The following is a 21,729-nucleotide window of genomic DNA, read 5'->3' as shown; positions in this document are numbered from 1 at the left end:
CACTTTGAGTGTATTGGCTCCAAAATAGGACACTTTAATTACTCTTTCTTATGACTCCAAATGTTTGCTGGGTAAAAATATATCTGTGTGTATAGCATTTCGCTTAGCAATGGAGCCGTAAACGCACGTACTGCCATCCCAGGTACACCGCTGCATTGCCTGAAAAGCAACCTTTTGTGTTTTAATTACTTTTTAATCTAACAAATGCATTTAAAGTTACAAAAATAAACACATCATGCCGAGGCAAGGATAAATGTGAGCTGTGCTCCAACTACAAAAATGTTAACATATTTACATACATAAAATTACATATATGCAGTTTGCTGTAGTTTGAGGAAGTGGGGGTTCTGCTCGGGCCATACCCACACAATCATAATTACTTTACAATAGCAGCAACAAAACGGAAATCGTATAAGGCCTAAACTTTACAGCAACATGATGTGTGTTTTTGTTTTTTGTTGTTGTTATGATTTGCTCAAACTTATTTATTCATAATATTACATGCTTTCGCACATTGTCACAATCAATTTCTGATCTGTTTTTGATTCTGTTCCCAGATGTTTCTACTTTTGGATGCCTGCAAACCTATGGGCAAACCGATTTTTCCAAAAAGTTTCACACAACCATGTCTAAATTGCTGCATTGTACTTTGTTTCTGTCATGGAAGAAAACGCAATGAGAGATGCCTATGCACATATGTCTGTGAGTACGTATGTATGTATGAGCGCAATGAATTGTAAGTTAGGTAAATTTTATATTTATTCAAGCGTAACACAGCATTTACATTATTCATGCAAGATTTAATTGTGAATTTTTGTGCGTTACTATTTTGGTTTCACCGAAAGTTTGCACAGGTGGTCTAGTGGGATCTATACTTACAAGTATACTTATAAATACACACAAAGTTGATACCATACGACAACATGAATTTTCATACTGAAATGCCGATTTTCCTTACTTATACTGTTCGAATTTCAAACCACGAAAATAAAAAAAAAAATACTTGAATAACAAAAACTGCAAATACGAGCAAGGGAATTTCGATCTAAATGGAATAAATTCAGTAAAATGCTTACAATTTCCTGATATGTATGTAAGTATGGGGTTTCTTTAGCCACATCTGTAGTTTAGGTTTTACACAACTATTTACTCTGTATGAGGAAAGGGTAAATATGTACATTTTAAGACTTACTCGATTAGATTTTTTGAGTTTTTTACATGTTTCATCCAAATTTGATATTTAAGAAAATTTCTTACATTTACTTTTTGAGGCAGATGAATGAATAGGCGCAATTAGTAGAAGCCACTGTATATATATATCGAAATAATTATATTTTTTATAAAAAAATATTATTTTGGATTTAAAAAATATCAGAAAAAAATTTAAAAAATTAGTGAACCCTAATGTTTTAAATCGCTAAATTTCTATCTATTGCACGCACGGTGTTGATATGAAGAACGAGTTATCAAAGCATGAAATGAAAGCTGTTATTCCTGTTGATTTAAGTACGAACCTTTATAATCAGTTAAGGTAAGCACATATCTTATATATCCAGTAGTGAGATATAAACAAAGCTGATATAATTCGACAACATGAATTTACATACTGAAATGCCTATTTTCTTCAGTTATAAAGGGTAGTTAAATTTTAAGGGCCGATGTTGAATGTGAACAACACCTAAACGTCAAGTTTTTTTCTGCATTCCATTTGACATTTTTCAATTTCAGACTAATTCAATTTTAAGCATGTGAAGATACGCAATCAAGCAGCACGTTAAAGTTATTCAGGTTTATTATGAAAACGGGCGTTCAAATCAAAATGCATATCGCGCACTTCGTGTAGAAAATTAACTTCAGTGATGGGGCACATTTTCACCTCAGTGGATACGTCAATAAGCAGAATTGCCGCATTTGGGCGAATAATAATCCAAGAGGGATTGCCGAAAAACCAATGCACCCACAAAGTGTGACTGTTTGGTGGGTCGTATTTTTTCCAAACTGAGGCCGGTCAGGAAGTTACTGTGAATAGTGTTCGCTATCGCGAGATGATCATGGCCCGAATTGGAAGATATGTATGTGGACGATATGTGGTTTGAACAGGACGGTGCCACTTGTCACACAGCTAACGAAGCAATGGCTCTTTTGCGCGAAAAATTTGATGGCCGAATAATCTACGTCGCGGTGATGTCAATTGGCCGCCAAGGTCATGTGATTTGATACCGTTGGACTTCTTTCTTTAGGGTTATTTGAAAGAATAGATAAGTCGATAAGTCAGTAACAATTCAAGAGCTAAATGATGAGATAATTCGGCATATTAACGACATAGAACCTCAATTATGCCTCAGCGTAATCGAAAATTTAGACCATCGGATGGAGGTGTGCCGCCGAGACCGCGGCGACCATTTGGCCAATATTTTTTTCCACGCGTAATTGAGCCATACTATTATTAACATAATAAAGAGAAATAACAATAATTTCCTAAAAAAATTCTATTTTATTCACAATCAACACCGGCCCTTGAAACTTAACCACCCTTTACTGTTCGAATTTCAAGACACGAGTATAAATAATATATTTATATCGAAGTATCTACTGAAAATATCGGAGATACCTAAAAAAATTTTAGAAAAAAGTTCTGTCATGGAAAAATTTTTTTTGGTTCGAAGATCGATCTATATAAAAGAAAGAGTAGTAGTTCAGCATGGAATATATTTTAGGATTTTGTTGCCTAGGTCAATTGCTGTTTGCGCCTATACACTGATACAAAGCAAATGTCCAGAGAATGGCTTTTGAGCGAAAGATGTTCATACAAAATTAGCATAGGTAGGTATGTGTATAAGAGCCCCACACTGATTCTGTCGGTAGTATTAAAAAATGTTATGCAGATATTTGAAACTTAAACTCTTCCACCATCTGAGCTGACTTTTTGAGGAAAATACAAAACAAAAACTAATTTAAAAAAAAAAAACTTGAGTTTTGAAGACCCTATCGATCAAGCTCAAGAAATCTTAATAGTTTTGCGAATTATTAATAAATCGTCCAAATATTTTGTCAAAACCTGAAAATATTATATTATAAATTTTCCAATTCATGTGGAAAGGCACTAACGGATTTTTTTTTTGTATCTAGAGTGTTGCATACTAATGCACAAGTAATATATGGGGCGCTGAAAATGAAATGTGGCATTTGTGACATATTCGCGTTAAAATTGTTTCAGGTATTTTTTTACTATTGATGCCGTAGGTTTGTAGGTTTACAAATCATTGACAATTTTTTTGCTCACAAACCAGACCGTATTCTATGTTCTTGAACACATTTTGCTATTAATATGTAGTTTTATAATTCAAATTTATTACTCTAAGAAAGTTTTCAGGAAATTTAGGATATAGCTTCTACTCAAATATGAACGAGACGGTATCAATAAAACGGTCCGCGGATGACATATGGCAAAAATAATTTTTTTGTTTTTTGGTAGGACTGTTATAAGCTTACATGGCAAATTTCAGCGTGATATGTCACATAGTTTGTTTTCTGTGCTACTGTAAACAAGTCAAGCTCGAGTGTGTTCTTCGAATTTAACGATGCAAATTCAAGTTGAACAAAGAATTTGTTTGAAATTTTGTTATTCCAACAAAATTTCGGCTTCAGACGCCTTAAAAATGTTGCAGACAACCTATGAAGACTTTGCTCTATCGCGTGCACGTGTTTTCCAGTGGTACAAATCGTTCAAAGAGGGCCATACATCGGTTGAAAACTTGCCTCATGAACGTCGTCCAGCAACATCAGTAAACGACGAAAACATCGGAAAAGTAAAGGAAATTGTGCTTGAAAATCGCACAAATCGCAAAATCGGTTAACGCTGAATATTATTTAGACGTTTTAAAGCGTTTGCGCGAGAACATTCGTCTTAAAAGGAAGGAATTGTGGGACAAGAAGTCATGGTTCTTGCATCACGATAATGCACCAGCTCACACATCACGTCTTGTTTGCGATTATTTGAAAACAAATAATGTTAATATCGTTCCGCAAGCACCGTATTCGCCTGATATGGCTCCATGTGACTTTTTCCTGATTCCCAAGCTCAAGTTGCCGCTCCGTGGAAAACATTTTGAGACAATTGAAGTCATAAAAGAGAATTCGAAGAACACACTCGAGCTTGACTTGTTTACAGTAGCACAGAAAACAAACTATGTGATATATCACGCTGAAATTTGCCATGTAAGCTTATAACAGTCCTACCATCCAACAAAAAATTTATTTTTGCCATATGTCATGCGCGGACCGTTTTATTGATACCCTCGTTCATATTTGAGTGGAAGGTATCATAAAAATCGATTCTGTGGTGGGTACTTGTGAAACTTTACCTAAGCACGGCCAATGCAAAAATGTGTGTTTTTATTCTCATGCGAATAACTTTTATATATATTGAAGCATTTTTTCATTAAATCTTAAGCATTTTCCAGACGTGTTACAATAGATTTAAGAAAAGGTCAAACAAATTTTTTCAAAAATCTTTTTCTTATACATTTCTTAAAACTCATTTCAACATTTTCAACATTTATTATAAAAAAATGATATTTTTGTAGCTCTGTAAAAATATTAAAAATATTTAATTTTAATGAAAAGTTGGGCATAAACAAATTATATAAAATTTAATTATCTTTAATTTGATGTATTTTTTACTTGAGTCTGTTAACGGACCCTCTATCATAAATTTGTTTGATCTACTTTTCGATTTTAATTCAAAACCATTATTTGGTGATATATATAAAAATAATTTTGATTGTTATCAAATTACCATTTGGCTACATGTTGCCATTTGGCTACATTGTGCATATAATCATAGTTTGTTCAACTTGTGTGACCACTATTAATTCTCTTGTTCAGTTGTTTCCAAAATGAATAAACCATTCAAATCAGTGGAGGAGCTTACGAAATATTAGAGACTCCATACCAGTTTTTTGTTACTTTTTTACTGATGAACTTATTATGAACATTGTGGAGCAGACAAATTTGTACAGTGTACAAAAGAATCCAGAGAAACATAACAAATATGCTCCGTCCGATATAAAAAAGTACATTGCCATTGTAGTGTACATGTCTATTGTACATGCGCCGAGTATTAGATCTTATTGGAGTGATAAACTGGGCATTTCTTTTGTAAAAGACATAATGCCAGTCAACGCCTTTGAAAAATTGCGGCAGAATATACACTTCAATGATAATTCTTCTTTTATACCACGTGGTCAAGAAAGGCATGATCGGCTATACAAAATAAGGCCTCTAATCAATCATCTTCTTTCCAAATTTAGAAGCATACCATTGGAAAAGCAACTGGCCATCGACGAACAAATGTGCTCAACAAAAGTGAAACACTTTATGAAGCAATATATGCAAATGAAACCCCATAAATGGGGTTTCAAATTGTTTGTTTTGGCAGGAATTTCTGGATTTGCCTACAATTTTGAAATATACACTGGTGCTGAAAACAATATGCCCAGACCGCATGACGAACCAGATATTGGGGCAACATCAAACATTGTTTTGCGTTTGTCTCGTATTATTCCAAGACAACAAAATTATCGCATATATCATGATAATTTTTATACAGCCATTCCACTGACGGGAATATAATCGTCAAATGGGAGGCGTGGACCTCTTAGATAGTTTAATCGGTCGGTATAAACTTGCAATTAAAAGTATAAAGTGGTACTTGCGAATATTTCATCACTTGATTGACATGACAATGGTCAATGCATGGTTGACCTACAAACGCGTACTGAAGCAGAAGAACAAAACGGAATCTGATCTTTTAAACCAAGCTGATTTTCGTCTTGAAGTAGGTCGTTGTCTCAGCCAAGTGAAAGTGGGAACAAAACGTGGCAGACCAAGTAGCATAGAACCAGCAATTCAAATGAAGAAGAAAAGAGGTCCTGCTCAACATGTTGCTCCCAAGGATATTCGCAGAGATGAAACTGGACACTGGCCTGAGCACACGGAAACTAAAATGCGCTGAAAATATCCTGAATGTAAGGACTTCAGTCGCATTAAATGTGAAAAATGTGGCATTGCTCTCTGTTTTAACAACAAAAATAATTGTTTTAAACTTTTTCATATAAATTAATATATCATTTACATGTTTTTTGAACAATTTAAATAGAGTAAAATAATGTTTTCTCCTTGCATTTTCGATTTGTTTCAGTCCTGACAATTTTCACTATATCCCTCTAATAACACATGATGTAGCCATTTGGCAACAAACAGCACTTCTGTGGAAATATTTGGGTTTAGCTATCCTAAGATTTAATACACGCGGAATATTCTCGCACATATAAATTTACATACTTAGTTACACAACAATTAATTGAGAGGTGCAACAAAATTATACCTTACCCCATAGTGAGGGGATTTATTCATAGTGCAATCGAGAGTACGAAGCGGCACATATACAACCAGCGAAAAAGCAAGAAAACCTCAATATTTCAATTAGTTTTGAGTCTCTTTTTTTTTGTTTTTAGGATTCCTATTATTTTTGTAGAAAAGCATATCTCATGATTTAACAAAAACCATGCAAATTTAGGTTTCCAGTTTAATACCAAAAATTAGCAAAAATCCGCAAATTTTCGTTCCCCATTCCCTGAATTTTAGCCATTTCTTATCTTTCTAGAATGATTTTTTGTAAAAATTTGTATAGCTTGATAAATTTTAGTATTGTATTATACAATAAAGTGGAAGTTGTTAAAATATCTCGCTGATTTTTTATGATCTCTTTCCTTGACGATGTAGCCAATGCTTTCCAGAAAAAAAAATCATGCATTCGTAATACTCAGAAAACTAGTAGCACTCTCAGAAAAAAAATCAAAAATAAGTGGGAGTTTCGAGTAAATTTAAAAAAAAAAAATAAGTAGAGTTAAGAAAATTTAGTTCATTTCATATAAAATTAATTAAATGAAATTATAAAAAAAATAATTAAAGTAAAAAAAAATTATATTCAGTTCACATAAAATTTATTAAATTAAATAAAAAAATAGTTAATTTTAAAAACAATTAAGTTAATTTTACATAAAAATGTTGAATGAAAAATAAGAAAAAAATTATTAAACTTAAAACAAAAATTAGGTTGATTTCACATAAAATTAATTAAATAAAATTTAAGAAAAAATAATAATAATTAAGGTAAAAACAGAATTTAAGTTAATTTTACATAAAATTAATTAAACGGAATTATAAAAAAAATGAAAGTTGACTTCATATAAAATTAATTAATTGAAATTATCAAGAAATAATAATTAAAGTTAAAACAGAATTTAAGTTAATTTCGCCAAAAATTAGTTAAATGAAATTATAAAAAAAAATAGTTTTAGTTAAAAAAAAATTGTGTTAATTTCGCAAAAAATTAATTATATGAAATTATAAAAGAAAATAATTAAGTAATTAATAAAAATTAAAAAAAACCAAAATTTAAGTTATTTCACAAAAAAAAAATTTGATTTAATTATACAAAAATAAGTAAAATTAAAAAAACCAGACACCAAATCAATATGTGGTGATAACTTTTTCATTATGTCACTCAATATACTTATAAAATCAACTCGAAAGGAATATTAACTGAAGGTTTCTTCAACAAAGTAACTAATTCTCAGAATGATGTTATGGGACAAATATCGTAAATTTTGAAACTTAAAAGTATTGGCAGAAAGTGCCATAAATCTAACTGTTCGTAATGTATTTATGCCAAAAGTGTAAATATTAATCTGAACTAAGCCTCGCGGTCGCCGTAACCGAATGGGTTGGTGCGTGACTACCATTCGGAATTCACAGAGCGAACATAGGTTCGAATCTCGGTGAAAACCCAAAATGAAGACAAAGTTTTTTCTAATAGCCGTCGCCGCTCGGCAGGCAAAGGCAAACCTCCGAGTGTATTTCAGCCATGAAAAAGCTCCTCGTAAAAAGCCTTGCGCACTTATTTAAGCCCTTATGAGGTTTTTATCTTCTACGATTCCCCGTAAAATAATCTGCCTAAAACTTTCATGGAACATATTAACCCTCTCATTACCTTTTTAACGATTTTTCATCACAGCTGTTTAGATAACGGGTCAAAAATGTCCACTTAGGTAATGGTTAGAGGGTGAAAAGCTACTACAAAAATTTCTCGCTGAATTTTACCGTAGAAGTCTGAAGGCAGACACTTTATTTAAAATCATTTTATGCAAGATATTTTCGATAAATCAATTGCATTATCAGTAAAACTTTAAAAAATGTAAGGCGCTGCGAAAAAAAACTTGAACCCTCTGGAACAGTACGGTATTCGACAAAGTTGGTCTCGAAGACATCCTCGTTTATAGTTATTAGTGCTTGTCCATATTGAACATATAAATCTAATAATAAAATGTCATACCAAATATCCACTTACTTTGATCTTGCTCCACTTTAAAGGAAGCCCTTATAATATCATCGGCACTGGGGTCCAATCTAAATTGGAATGGTGGTCCATTACTCTTCGAGCGATCATCATCATCTGTGGCCAATATTTCCACCACCTTCCTGGGCGGTACGTGCTCTGGCAGTACAGGTCGGTAGTCTTTTAAGAATTTCGGCGCATTATCATTGATATCTTGCACAATCACCGTCAGCGTAGCCGTTGCTGTTTTAGGTGGTGAACCATCATCGATGGCCAATATTTTCACTTGATGGCGTGGCACTACTTCGCGATCCAGCGAGCGTTGTATTGTCACAGAGCCATTCTGATTGATTGCAAATTGTCGCTGCCTATCCGAGGAACGATCGATCGAGTACGACACTTTACTCTTGCCACCCTGATCGGGATCGGTGGCCTTGAATTTCTCCAACTCTGTGCCAACTTTGGTATCTTCAAATACGGACACCTCAACATTGGCGCGCTCAAAGTGCGGTTTATTATCGTTAATGTCACGCAATTTAACCACAACCCATGAATAGGCCACATGATATTTATCATTGTCATTGTCTTCACCTTTGTCATTGACTTGTATGCGAAAACGAAAGCCATTACTTTGTAGCTGATCCTCATAATCCAGTGGTTGCACGATTTTCAGCGAACCAGTGCCATCATTATTGCGCACCATTGTGAACTTATCAGCACCATAACCACTATTATCGATCACTTTGTACTGGAACTTGTTCGTTTCGTCCTCATCGTGCACCGTCACCGTTAGGATAGGCATCTCGGGCAACGTTGTGCCATCCGTTTCATCCACCTCGGTGAACCACTCGTCTTTAGTGAATTGCGGCGGCATATCATTGATATCTTTTACACGTATCGAAGCCGTCCCCGTACCCTTTAGCCCCCCGCCATCCATCGCTACCACTTGTATGGAATAATCTGGTGTGCGTTCACGATCCAAACAACAAACTGCTGTCTTAATGACTCCCGTATCGGGTTCAATTTCAAATATCGGTGAACCAGTTTCCTCTTCAATTACATTCTTCTCAATTGAGTAAACGAGTTTTGCATTAGAGCCCTCATTGGGATCATCATAATCCACAGCTGTCATTGTCATCACCACCATGCCCGCGGTGCCGTTCTCGGTGACATTGCCAAAGTAAACGCCTTGCGGAAAGATGGGCGCATTGTCGTTGATGTCCTTCAAGTTCACCTGCACATCAGCATAACCCACAAGTCCCTCACCACCTTCGTCTTGTGCGAACACTGTGAAACGCCATTGCGGACGACCATTCGGCTGATCTCGATCCAAAGGCTGTGTGAGGAGAGGAATGGAAGAGAGAAAAGTAAATTGATGAGTAGAAATGTGCTTACAAATATATAATACTAATATATAAACATACGTACATACATACATAGATATGTGTAAAATATGTACTTAACGAGTTTTTGAGCTTTTCACACAATTCGTGAAAATGCATTATTTATGTAAGATTTGTGTGAGCCATAAATTTGTGTGGTGGGGAAAGTATAACAATAATGCGCATATTAATGTACTCGTAAATGTGCCATGTAACTGTGGTATTCACACATACTCGTATGCATGTGCTGTGGTCCATGAATTCATGTATGTAAATATGCATTTCATGCGATATTTCATAGAATTCTGCATTTGACATTAAAATCATTACTACTCTCCACCCATTTTTTGCCAGCTACACACAGCTCAAAATTATTTGTCAAAACAGATGAGGGTTCAACCATAACACAAATGTATGTATGTATGGTTCACTAATATACACACACATAAAAACATGCAAACATGCTGGTGGATCTAATAATTCTTCTCAGGCAAACACACAAATATTGCGCAATGGAAGAAATGTAAAGCAGCGTGGAGCGTTTTGAGTACTTCGGACAATTTTTTTTTCAGCGTCCATCTGGTATTGGTAATCCCAGTAATACACAAAATGATGGAAAGTGCATTTTGTCAAATTAAGAATCCACAAATATCAGTATTTTATTATTTATTCGCTTTAATTAAAGCAACTGCTGCTTGCTATTTATCGCGCCTTCAAGTATGCAATTATTAATTGTAAATTGCTATTCTTGCTTAATCATTCATTCGCCTAGTACCCATTTGCACCTCTAAACCGACTTATGGAATGGTATACTAAAAGCATACAGTACTTGCATACCACAAACATCTCTGTTGATTAAACAGAATTGCAGAGGGCAGCAGATAACGGGCTGTAATCATTTTCCATTTAAAGGTGGAGTAGAAGATTTTTTGATAAAGTCAGATTTAGGAGATTGAGGAGTTAACCTGGGAGAGGACTGATTACATCGTCCCAACGGTAGGTAGCCAGGTAAGATGGCAAGAGTACCCCAGGTACATTACAAGTAACACTTACGTGCCGTTTTGATACCATAATGTGGAGCACTACCTGTGAAAGGATTTCGGGAGGAGAGAAAACCGTCTACAGCCATCCAGTGCTGTTGATGCTGCCGATCACCCAGTGACCAGTAATCACCGCAATGATTTTGGAAATTGAATGCGGGGGATTCCCATCACCTTAAGCGTTCCGTTTCTATCGTATTGAGGCAATAGTGCCTTTGAAATAGCACACGATGAGACTGACCTCCATCTGTCTTGCGCTTTTTTTAGGAAGAAATTGTGTAGTTTCCATTTAACAACAGCCAAGGGGATACCGATGTCTGAGAAGGGGACTGTTGGAACCGGTTCTGCCGCACCCTTCCTGGCAAGCTCATCGGCAATTTCATTTACCTCTATGTTCCTGTGCTTAGGAAGATGAGGGAAATGTTTCCTGCACGTTCGAGACGTTTGAGTTCCTTCTTACAGGAGTTCACGAGAAGAGAGCTGCAACACGGCGACGACAGTGCCTTGATTGCAGCTTGACTATCGTAAAAAATATTAATGTCTCCCTCCCAACAGCGATCCCGAAGCATTTTGCATGCCTGCAGGATCGCGAAGGCCTCTGCTTGAAAAACGCTGCTTGTTTCCGGCAGTTTAAAGGAAACCGAAATGCTGGCTGACTTAGAGTAAACCCCCGCTCCCACTCCAGACTCCATTTTGAATCCGTCAGTGAAAACAGAGGCATCTATATCCGTACCGACTCTCCCCTCTTTCCAATCTTGTCTGCTCGGAAAGATAGCCCTAGCACAACCCTCAAAGCACAGTTTGCGCATGGAGAGGTCGGTGCGAATAACAGAGAAGGAAGGGGAGATCTGCTTCAAGATGCTACGATGCCCTACAGGAAGTTGTCTCCAAAGGTCAATCTCCTTCAGCCTAATAGCACTCTGAGCAGCAATGGATTTAACCTGCAGATCCACAGAAATTAAGTGGAGAATAACGTTGAGCGCAGCAGTGGGACCCGCAGTGCACCCGCGATGCCCACACATGCAGTTCTCTGCACTCTCTTTAATTTAGTGGTGTTGTAGCCCTTCTGAAGAGCTACCCACCAAACTAGGCAACCGTATGTCAAAACCGTATATCCCAACGGTAAATTTCAACAGAAATTTTGCAACGCTCTTTCCATCTAAGGAGGAATGGAATAAGGGATTCGCACTAAACAATTTCGACACTACAGATGGCAGTAAAATGGATTGCGGTGTTGGAGCTGGTAAATATTCTCATAGACTTGGGAAGCTTGTAGGCTACTAATCGCAGATGTCTCTCTTAAGGGCAATATCGCTATTCTTTCGGATAGGCAAGCTGCAATCCAGGCACTGGATTCGGCGACAACTACCTCTAAAGTGGTGGAGCAAAGACGAAATAGCCTTACCACCTTGAGTGAAAACCATAAAGTTACCTTAATCTGGGTCCCGGGACACCGGAACATTGAAGGTAACGAAAAAGCAAATGAACTGGCGAGAGGGGGATCTGCCATGAATAACGCTCTTGCAGAATCGGTATTCACACCTATAGGTACAGTCAAGAATGCAATTTCCCTTAATTATTTTCGTATGGCAGATTGTAGATGGAGAGACCAGACGAAATACAAAATCAGCAGGACATTAGGGTCACCTGCTACTTCAAACAATCGTCGACACTGATAAAAATGAAACGACGGGATGCCTGGAGACTAACGGCAGTCATAACTAGCTTTTGGTCTATCGGAGAACAAGCCCCCCAAATGGGCATCTCTCACAACTCATACTGTCATAGTTGTAAGCAACCGGGGAAAAAGTAAACAATCTGCCCCTTCCTCTGCGAACGCCTTGCCCCATGGAAGAACAGAATGTTAAACCTGGGCAAACCGCTGTTCGAGAGTCTCGAGCAACTGTCTGGCTTGGACGTCAACAGCCTAATAAGGTTCCTAAATCGCACAGACTGGATATAGTCTTGCTGTAAATAACTGTTAAATAAGTTGGTAACGAGGATGTGGCAACAAAATGGTGCGAAAGCGCTAGTTGGATTCTGGATGAATCACCACTCTAATAAACCAACCAACCAATAATTTTTATTCGCTTGAAATTATACAGAATGGCTTCGGAGCTTCTTGCCATTTGCTATATTTACGGCAGGAAAATATTTAGATATTAACAACCCAGCCGGGTTGAAGACTCAGGGTTTCTTTTCAGAGCACTTGATAATAAATTGTTTGTTTACAAGCAACAGCAGGCAAATATTAAGCAAATAATATAACAAATATCAAAAAATGTAAGGAGAATCTGTTTTTTCTTGTAACAGTGAGCTTCAACGAGTTACTACCCAAATATAGGTTAGGTTAGGTTGGTATGGTTGCCCAGGGAGTGAGCACACTTGGACGAAGAAAGATTCGTCCTTTGTGAGACCATTGTGAAGGAGGTGAGGTGAAAGGGAAAGGCCGATGGGATGCAGGGAGAGGGCGGAGAGAGGTGGTGATGGGATGGTTAGGAGCGTGCGGATTACGAACGATGACTATGTTTGCGTCAACCGCTTTGTGCTGCTGATGCAATTTATCAGATTTTTAATGTCAGCGCCAGCTATATCAGCAGGCGTGGCAAAGAAGTAAGAGCCAAGGTGCCTGGATCTTAGCCCCGCCAGAGCAGGGCAGCTAAGGAGAAGGTGCTGAGATGATTCCACCTCATCCTCCATACATCCAGCGCAAAAAGGACTCGAGGTGATTCCAAGTCTCACAGCATGCATTCCTCGCGCATTGTGTCCTGTGAGAGAACCCACTAGATTGGTGAGCTGATATTTTGTCAGCCTCAGATACACAAATATAACAAACAAAAAAAAAATTCTCTACAAAACTAATTTAACACAAAATACCTCTCAGCTAAAAATTGTCCCATCGCAATTATGTTTAACCGATCAAATTTTCCGACAGGAGTAGATCAGCTCTTCCCCACCCATCAAACCGTCACCCGCTGTCCGCTGCGATTCTGTTTCGGGCATCATACAGCATTCAATGGTAACTGGAGCATATCCTTACCGATAATAGTGAAAATTCTTCCATTCGACCTCTACGTTACACCGCTGGAGCAATAAATTAATTAGAAAAGTGTTTCATTAGTGCGCTTTCATGCATCAAATTCTCACCAGGCTTATGAAATGCATTGCTGATTTGATATGTGTCTACAATAGTATGAACTCCTCTCTGAGTGCGGTAAATAAATGCGTAACTGTGGTGTAATCAACTCAAAGACTGCTATCATCCTCTCTCCATCTTTCCCCTTCCCTATCACAAGACACGGCGTAGCAGAAACCCGTAAGAGAGGATGAATTTGCTGACGTAATAATTGAATATTTGTATATTATTTTCTCGTATTTTTTATTATTATTATTCATGGGAAAATTTCCTCTAAAACGCCATTCTCTTTCTTGTTTAATAAATTTTTACATCATAGCGAAAAGTACTCTCGAAGATATCTTATAATATATCATTCATACCTCGGGTGGAACGTCTCTTACCGCCATTAGGTTCTCACACACACACTCGCAAAATTTATTCGTGGGTTGTTTGTGTAGTTTCCTCTTATACTTGCATATTCACTTTTCTCTCAAGCAACTACACCAATGTAACGCCACACCTCTCTGATGACTGCAATTTTGTAAACAAGAATGAGTCTACAGAACATATGCACCCATCTCGGAGTCAATGAATAAACTCACAACTAGAGGGAATCAACGTAAATACTGCGTTCTATTTCCCTCTCTCTTTTGCATTCAAAAATGCAATTTTTTTATGGTTCAATTTCTTAATTTAATAGTTCAAATACCTTTAAATTTTTTGCCTGTTTCTCTATCTCTGTCTCTTTCTCCTTTCCATCTTGACCTCCATTCTCACAAATTTCATGAGTGTTACTAATTTTATTTTTGAAAGGTAATCAATTCAAACGCCATTCCCTCTCTCTCTCATCATTTTCAGCTCTACCCCTTTCTCTATCTCTTTCTCACTCTATTTCTCTCACTTTTTATTTCCCTCATCCTTTATCTCTCTCCATCTCTCTCCTTCCTTATCTCTCTACCTTAGCGTCCCCTCTCCGAAAAGTTCATCAAACTCCATAGTAGATGTAAATTTCTTTTTCTCCCCCTCTCCACGCCTTCCCCTTTCTCCATAAGCTATTTTGGGTAATTCCTCATTTTTCAAATTTAAATCCTACTAAAGGTACAGTGTATTTTGGGAAAATGTATGACTTTTATTATTCTAACTGTTACTATCCACTGGACTAGCTTGTCAGCTTACTAGCCATGGCATGATGGAAAGTGCTTCTGAATGTAGTTCACTCAGTATCTAGATTTTGAGTTGTTTATAATCTGCTTGTTGGCATTGCCAAGATTTGCTAATAAATTTTCAACAAAATATCACTCTAATGTTAACCAACAGAAATGTATGTTGCTCACTTCCGACAAATAGATTTGAGCAAAGTATGGAAGTGTACGAGACACTTAGATACAGGGTGTGCCACCTCAATTTGGTCAGTGGAATAATTGAATAATTTCAATTTCAACCATCGGAATAATTCATCAAAATAATGTTCTTTTTTCGAGAAAATTGTCAGTCAGTTTATCGAGAAGAGGTCTACTAAAGATCTTCAACAATATGTTGCCTACCATGCCCGCTTTATTCCAATAAGAATGTAAGGAAAAATCCAAATATCTTGTATTGCCGCCGTGCTCAGCAGGTACACCTCAGTGGAAACACTCTAAGAAATATTCTGAAGCAAAGTCATCAGATATTCCGCCAATGCGAAGTGCAATTAACCCTAATATTATTGACAATAGACAAGCCGCATAGCTTGATCGATAGATCTCGATGGATATTATCATATCTCGTTTACCGTAAATGTGTGAAAAGCTTATGGAAAACTGCTGGTGCACACTAGATGTTGTGACACACTACACCGTAATACAACATGGACCCTTTGCGAGGGAAGCTCTCGAGACGTGTGAAACAAAAGCAAAGCAATAGCCACTGGCCACCAAGGCCTCCGAATTAGATACCACCACATTTTTTTACTTAAGGAACAAAGTTTAACCTAATAAGCTGTAGATCAAAAGCATAAGGGATGGAAAGCGCCTAAAAAAAAGAACTCGGCGTTCACTTAATCAATATTCTTCTTAGAAACTTGTTGAGGGAATATAAATAGTAACAGCGTAGGTCCTTAGTTTATATGGTTGCCATCCAGATTGAGAGACTTTATTCTGATAATTAAATTCGCCGCCTTACAATGGAAAAAAGGAAGCAGGAAGGAAGGAAAAAGATCGAACTGTTGCCATTGTGTTGCGTATCAAAACAGCCATCTGCAGAATAATTTAGAGAATTTAAGCAAATATGTAAAGTGCGCTGGCCTTATGATTGACAATGACTAAACCAAAATAATGAGCAGCGACTACGGATCAGTAGAAAGGTAATTTTTGTCATTAGACAACTGCAAGATTGAATGAGTCGATCGGTTTTTTTTTACCTGGTTAGTATTGTTACAAATAAAGTGGTGCCAGCGAAGACATGGCTACCCGAATTGTTCAGGCCAAAGCCACGTTTAGTGAGCTGTGCAGTATACGGCGGTCAGGTCAAATCAGACAAAAAACCAAGCTACGAATATTCAACTCTAACGTCAAGTCAGTGTTATGCTATGGTACGAAACCTGAAAATGTTCAAAATTTATTGATCTATTGGGGGCCCGCTCACACATCAAACGAAGAGTTCTATCATCAAGCCAATCAAGTACATGCAGGCAATGAAACCAAAAAGCGGAAATGGCAATGGCAAATTGTTCAAAAGTTGAACAAATATATTGCAAAAACTTTACCTTTCAGGCGGAGGTTTCCGCCTTAGAGAGTGCCAAAGAATATCTTCGCAGAGGTATTGCCAAATATCAATATTCCCTCTGGCAGTCAGGAAGTTCTAAAATCGCTAGATAGCTTCTTATTCCAATGAAGGTTGGCCGGGGAATGTTTTAAAATTGTCGATGCACTAGCATGAAGAAAATTTATTACTCTGATGTGGGTGAACCGGTACATAAGGGGCACGGAGGGAATTAAATTGCGGACACTTTAGCGGAAAAATGTGTAAACACTCAACTCATAGGTTCTACCTCTTTCTGCGAGGTAACCAACAGTTTAAAAATTGCTTTTTTACTTGAGCGGGAGCAACGAGGCTTAAACGAGTTTTGAAGAGCTCAAACGGGCATACGGCAATCAAAAAGACTCATTGATCCGGAACGTGTAAAGGTAAAGGCAATCCTAAGCCCCAGCGAAAAGTACATGTAACTGGACAATGAACTAGTAACAAATAGGTGAAATGGTTGAAGTGCCAATGCCTTCAAATAGCACTAAAGCGCCGTTTTGATAAATAATAATAATAACAGGACATTGTCAACATAATTACCACATGAAAAAAGTTTCTGTGATAGAAAATAATTCTGTAGACTCTGTAGAGAAGCACAAGGAACAACAAAACATGTTCTATAGGACTGCCCAACAGTGCTAAGAGGCAGACTAAATTACCTCCGTACCGGGGTTATAGATCCAAACCTCCTGGTAGAAATTAAGCCTACCGCAGTTTTTTTCTTCTTCTTCTTAATTGGCGCGATAGCCGCTTACGCGATTTTGGGCGAGTTTAACAAAGCGCGCCAGTCGTTTCTTTCTGGTGCTAAACAGCGCCAGTTGGACACACCAAGTGAAGCCAAGTCCTTCTCCACCTGATCTTTCCAACGCAAAGGAAGCCTTCCTCTTCCTCTACTACCACCAGCTGGTACCGCATCGAATACTTTCAAAGCCGGAGCGTTTGTATCCATTCGGACGACATGACCCAGCCAACGTTTCTTTATTCGCTGCGCTATGTCTATGTCGTCGTAAGGCTCATTCAGCTCATCGCTCCATCGCCTGCGATATTCGCCCTTGCCAACGTGCAAAGCTCCAAAAAACTTACGCAGAATTTTTCTCTCGAACACTCCAAGCGTCGTTTCATCGGATATTGTCATCGTCCACGCTTCTGCGCCATACGTTAGGGCGGACCGCAGTTTTACGATATATTATTAGCCTAGGCTACATGGCTGCACGATACATCTTTTTAGGTCGCAGTGCACAAATAGCCATTTATAATAATATTAATAACACATAAATAACAAAATGAGAAAGGGCGCAATGTGTTTTAAATAAATAATTCCCTTCTTTCTTGGCATAGTGCCACGACCTTTAATGAATTCGCCTTCAACTTCGTTTAACGATTTGGTGCCTAAATCGCCACCATACGAAAAGGTTTCGTTTTGGTTAATAAATGTAGAAGTTGTCAATTACTCGACGCTGTTGTAAATGTTGAACAAAAATGGCGAATACGCTGAAAATCATTGCCTTTTTTTATTGTTAAAAAACAGTCTTAACAATGGTGGCAAAATTCATATGCCATTAAAGACATTTGATACAATAATTTTTTTAATTTTCGTAAAAAAGCGTAATTTCTCTTCTATTTGTTTTACATTTTTACTATTTTGCAACAAAATTAAAAAAAAATTTTTAAATAAAGTAAATTTTTATTCCTTTGCTTTTTAATATCAAATTAAGATATCTGCACATTAGGCCGGGTTGATTTGTGGGGAGGCAAAAAAATCTCCCATTGGTCTGTGAAAATCATATTCTGGGGATCAAAATAAGAAACTTTGCGGAAGGAACCATACCTCTAAAACGTATCACTATTTTTGGCCTTTACATGAGAAAAGAAACTAAAAAGTTCCACCCAAATTGGGGGACATCAGAATTCGTTTTAGAGGTATGGTTCCTTTGGCAAAGTTTCTTATTTTGATCCCTAGAATATGATTTTCACAGAGCAATGAGCGATTTTTAAATCGACCCGCCCTACTGCACATAGAACTTAATTTAAAAAAAATATACTTTTTTTGACTTACTTTGACTTGAACCTAGAATAGTTAATAAAAAACTGCCAATTTTCTAAATCTATTGAGCATTTTACTAACCAGATGAGTTTTTCGCACCCTGTATGCACTGTTACATTTATTATACATGGCCATAAGCTGGAGCTTTTGCGACCTGTAAAGCTCATTTGGAGAATAAGCAGACCAATGCTTTGATTTCGATATACATATGCACATATATACATATCTACATATGCGAGTAAGTGCATAAGTAAGTAAATTAGTGGCACTGAGCTATAGTACCCGGTATGACAGTCAATGGCAGTTGATGAAAGAGGATATGCGCTGGTAAAACATAAAGGATTACCGCTTTGCTGACTGTTGCTGACGTGATAATTTACTTGACAAATCTCTGCTAATACATATGCACGTATTTATGGGTGTACATATGTGTGTAGATACAAACATTTGCATTGCTCATATTACTCAAAAGCAATTTGAAATGTAGGTGGAAGAGAATTTTTTTTCTTTGATTGTGTGTTTTTGCTTTCTATTTTTTCTTGTTGTACCAATTTTTGCTTTATTTGTTGACTAACTGCAATGTCGGCAAAGGTACTGCCGTTTGATAAATTTTCGGGCTTTTACTACAACAAGATTTCAAGCAGTGCCTCGTCTCGTTGCCTTGGTAGCTGAATTTAATTTTATGCGAGCTTTAGTGTGGCACTCACCCTCATACAAATACGCACATACAAACAGTCTCATACAAACTTTGTGCTAACACACACATAAATAAGACACAGCGCAGAATGTCTGTGCAACGTTTGGAACGCATAAATTTGCCAACCGCAATCTACACGACTGAATTGACAACAGCGCTGCAGCTGTGGCAAGCGAGCACTGGGTTACGCCAAATACACTTTTGCACATTGTAAGTATTATATAGCAGTTGAATATGTATACAGCGTATGTATGTACCTGGTATACATCACGCTGACTTGCCGACGGAGAAGGCGTTCATAAATAGAGGGTATGCGGACAGCAGCAGAGGCATGCCAGCTGCGGATTTTCGGGCTAAATTTATTAGATGCACGAAAATATTCCCTTTGGTATGTTTAGTGCAAACCTAAGGACGTTCATAAATGTGGTATGCAGGTATTAATGTTGCAGTCCTGTTAATTTATGAAATTCTTGTCATACTAGCATACAGTTTAAACCAAAATATGATATGGGTTGTGGCATGCCGGTTGCGTCAGCCGATTAAAGTTAATGAACATTTTTCACTGATGCCAACTGAATGGTGGCAGGCTGCACTTCCTTGCCGGTCTTGCTCTGTCTTATAGATAACAAGCGGTACGTTGTGTTTTTTTACCAGTATTTACGCTTTTCACCTGAGGAGAGAAGGAATACTTTTAATTATTCTTCTCCATTTACAACGGTAATATATTACTGCAATTCACACGCAAATCTCGTGTATTGCGGCATATTCAATATTATTTATCATACATATGTACGTGCGTACATACATACATACACCTATGTCCAAAATAACAGCAGTACGACGTTCTGCAATGGTTTGGCAATTTATTTATTTTTGTTTTATTTTTTATAAAAATTTTGTTCATGCTGCAACCAAAACTATATATAATTATTCAAAGCTTAAAATTTTATAAAAAATTTAGAAAAATTAAAAAAAAATCTCGAAAATTTCAAATCCTTTATTCAGGATTTATTTCTAGCAGAATTCTGTGTAAAAACATATTTTATATATTACTAAAACAAAAAGAATATAACACAAAGTTTCAAATCTTACAAAAAATTAAAAAAAAAAAAATCATTAAAATTTCACACCTTCTAATCGGAGTTTCTAAAAATTATTCTGGATATGCAGTTTTTAACCCACTAAATTTTGGTAAAATATTGTGTAAGTTTAAAGTAGCTCAAAAATCGTGTTAATTTTTGAAAATTTTATTTTTGCCTTCGGTTTCACGCAAGAATGATAGAAAGAAGATTGCGCCCATCAGAGAGTGCGTGACGTCACGTTTTTCCAAGTTGTGCAGTATTGCCTACCATTTGCTCTTCGCAATAAATTTAATGCTTTTTTATACCGAAACAGCGAAAATTTTGAAGTTTCGTGTTTGCTTCTTTTTTTTAATTTAAAGCTATCGAAACTTTAAGTTAATATAAAAAAAAATGTATTATTATCCAAAAAAAGGTTAAAAAAGGCCACTCTGAGAAGGTTTTAGTGCTATGAAAATTAGTTGGTTCTTATAAAATTTGATATTTTGAAAGTGTGAATTTAATTTTTTGCTCCTTTTAAGGTTATGCAAAAATATTAAATGCCCCTCTCTCAACTCTTCTTAAGATTGAAAACCTTTTTACACAATTTAAAAGGCGTTTGAATTTAGTGAATGCGGATTAAAACCATAGAGGTGTAATCGTTTCTTCCGGCCATCAATCCTTAGTGGGACATAGGGCATCAAGAGGAGTATTCATTGTAAAAATAAGCCACAAAATACCAGAAAATACTAAAGAAACCATACTGACATTTTTACAAAAAGAGTACCTTATCTAGTTACATAACCTCAAATATAGCAAAAAAGTCGTTCCCTTAACAAAAGAGTCTCGCTTAACGAAAAAACTCATGAATTAAATTGTAAATAAGCAAAACACATTTATTTAAAAAAACGCACATTCTGAAGACAATTTGTCACGCATACAAAGTTCTTTAAGTGATTCAATACAAATTGTTGTTTTATTTCCTTTAAATGGGCATTTTAGTGCGTTTTTATATCCAAAGCTAGGCAACACTGCAGTAGCGAGAGAGAGATTTGACTGCCGAAAGCAGTAGAACACCAACAACACCTGCAATCGCGGGCGATGCCACCAGATGTTAAAAAAAAGTAAAGCTTAATAAAACTGAGTGAATTATTTAAATAATTATTAAAAAATGTATATTTTACAAAATTATAAACATTATATTTTAA

The 21,729-nt window shown here is 36.6% G+C and overlaps 1 protein-coding gene across 1 annotated transcript in view; it reads right to left on the bottom strand.

Annotated features, from left to right (window-relative positions):
• Positions 1–21,729, bottom strand: part of LOC129247521 (neural-cadherin) — a gene marked incomplete at its 5' end in the record, with an annotated part of 119,833 nt that overhangs the window by 58,047 nt on the left and 40,057 nt on the right. Inside the window, one exon of the mRNA XM_054886673.1 lies at positions 8,414–9,737. Within this exon, the coding sequence (XP_054742648.1) occupies positions 8,414–9,737 (1,324 nt within the window). The remainder of the gene's footprint in view (positions 1–8,413; positions 9,738–21,729) is intronic.

The sequence above is a fragment of the Anastrepha obliqua genome, chromosome 5, assembly GCF_027943255.1.
Source record: "Anastrepha obliqua isolate idAnaObli1 chromosome 5, idAnaObli1_1.0, whole genome shotgun sequence".
Lineage (NCBI taxonomy): Eukaryota > Metazoa > Arthropoda > Insecta > Diptera > Tephritidae > Anastrepha > Anastrepha obliqua.
Note: the sequence above shows the minus strand (reverse complement) of the source record. Positions and strands in the feature narration are given on the sequence as shown.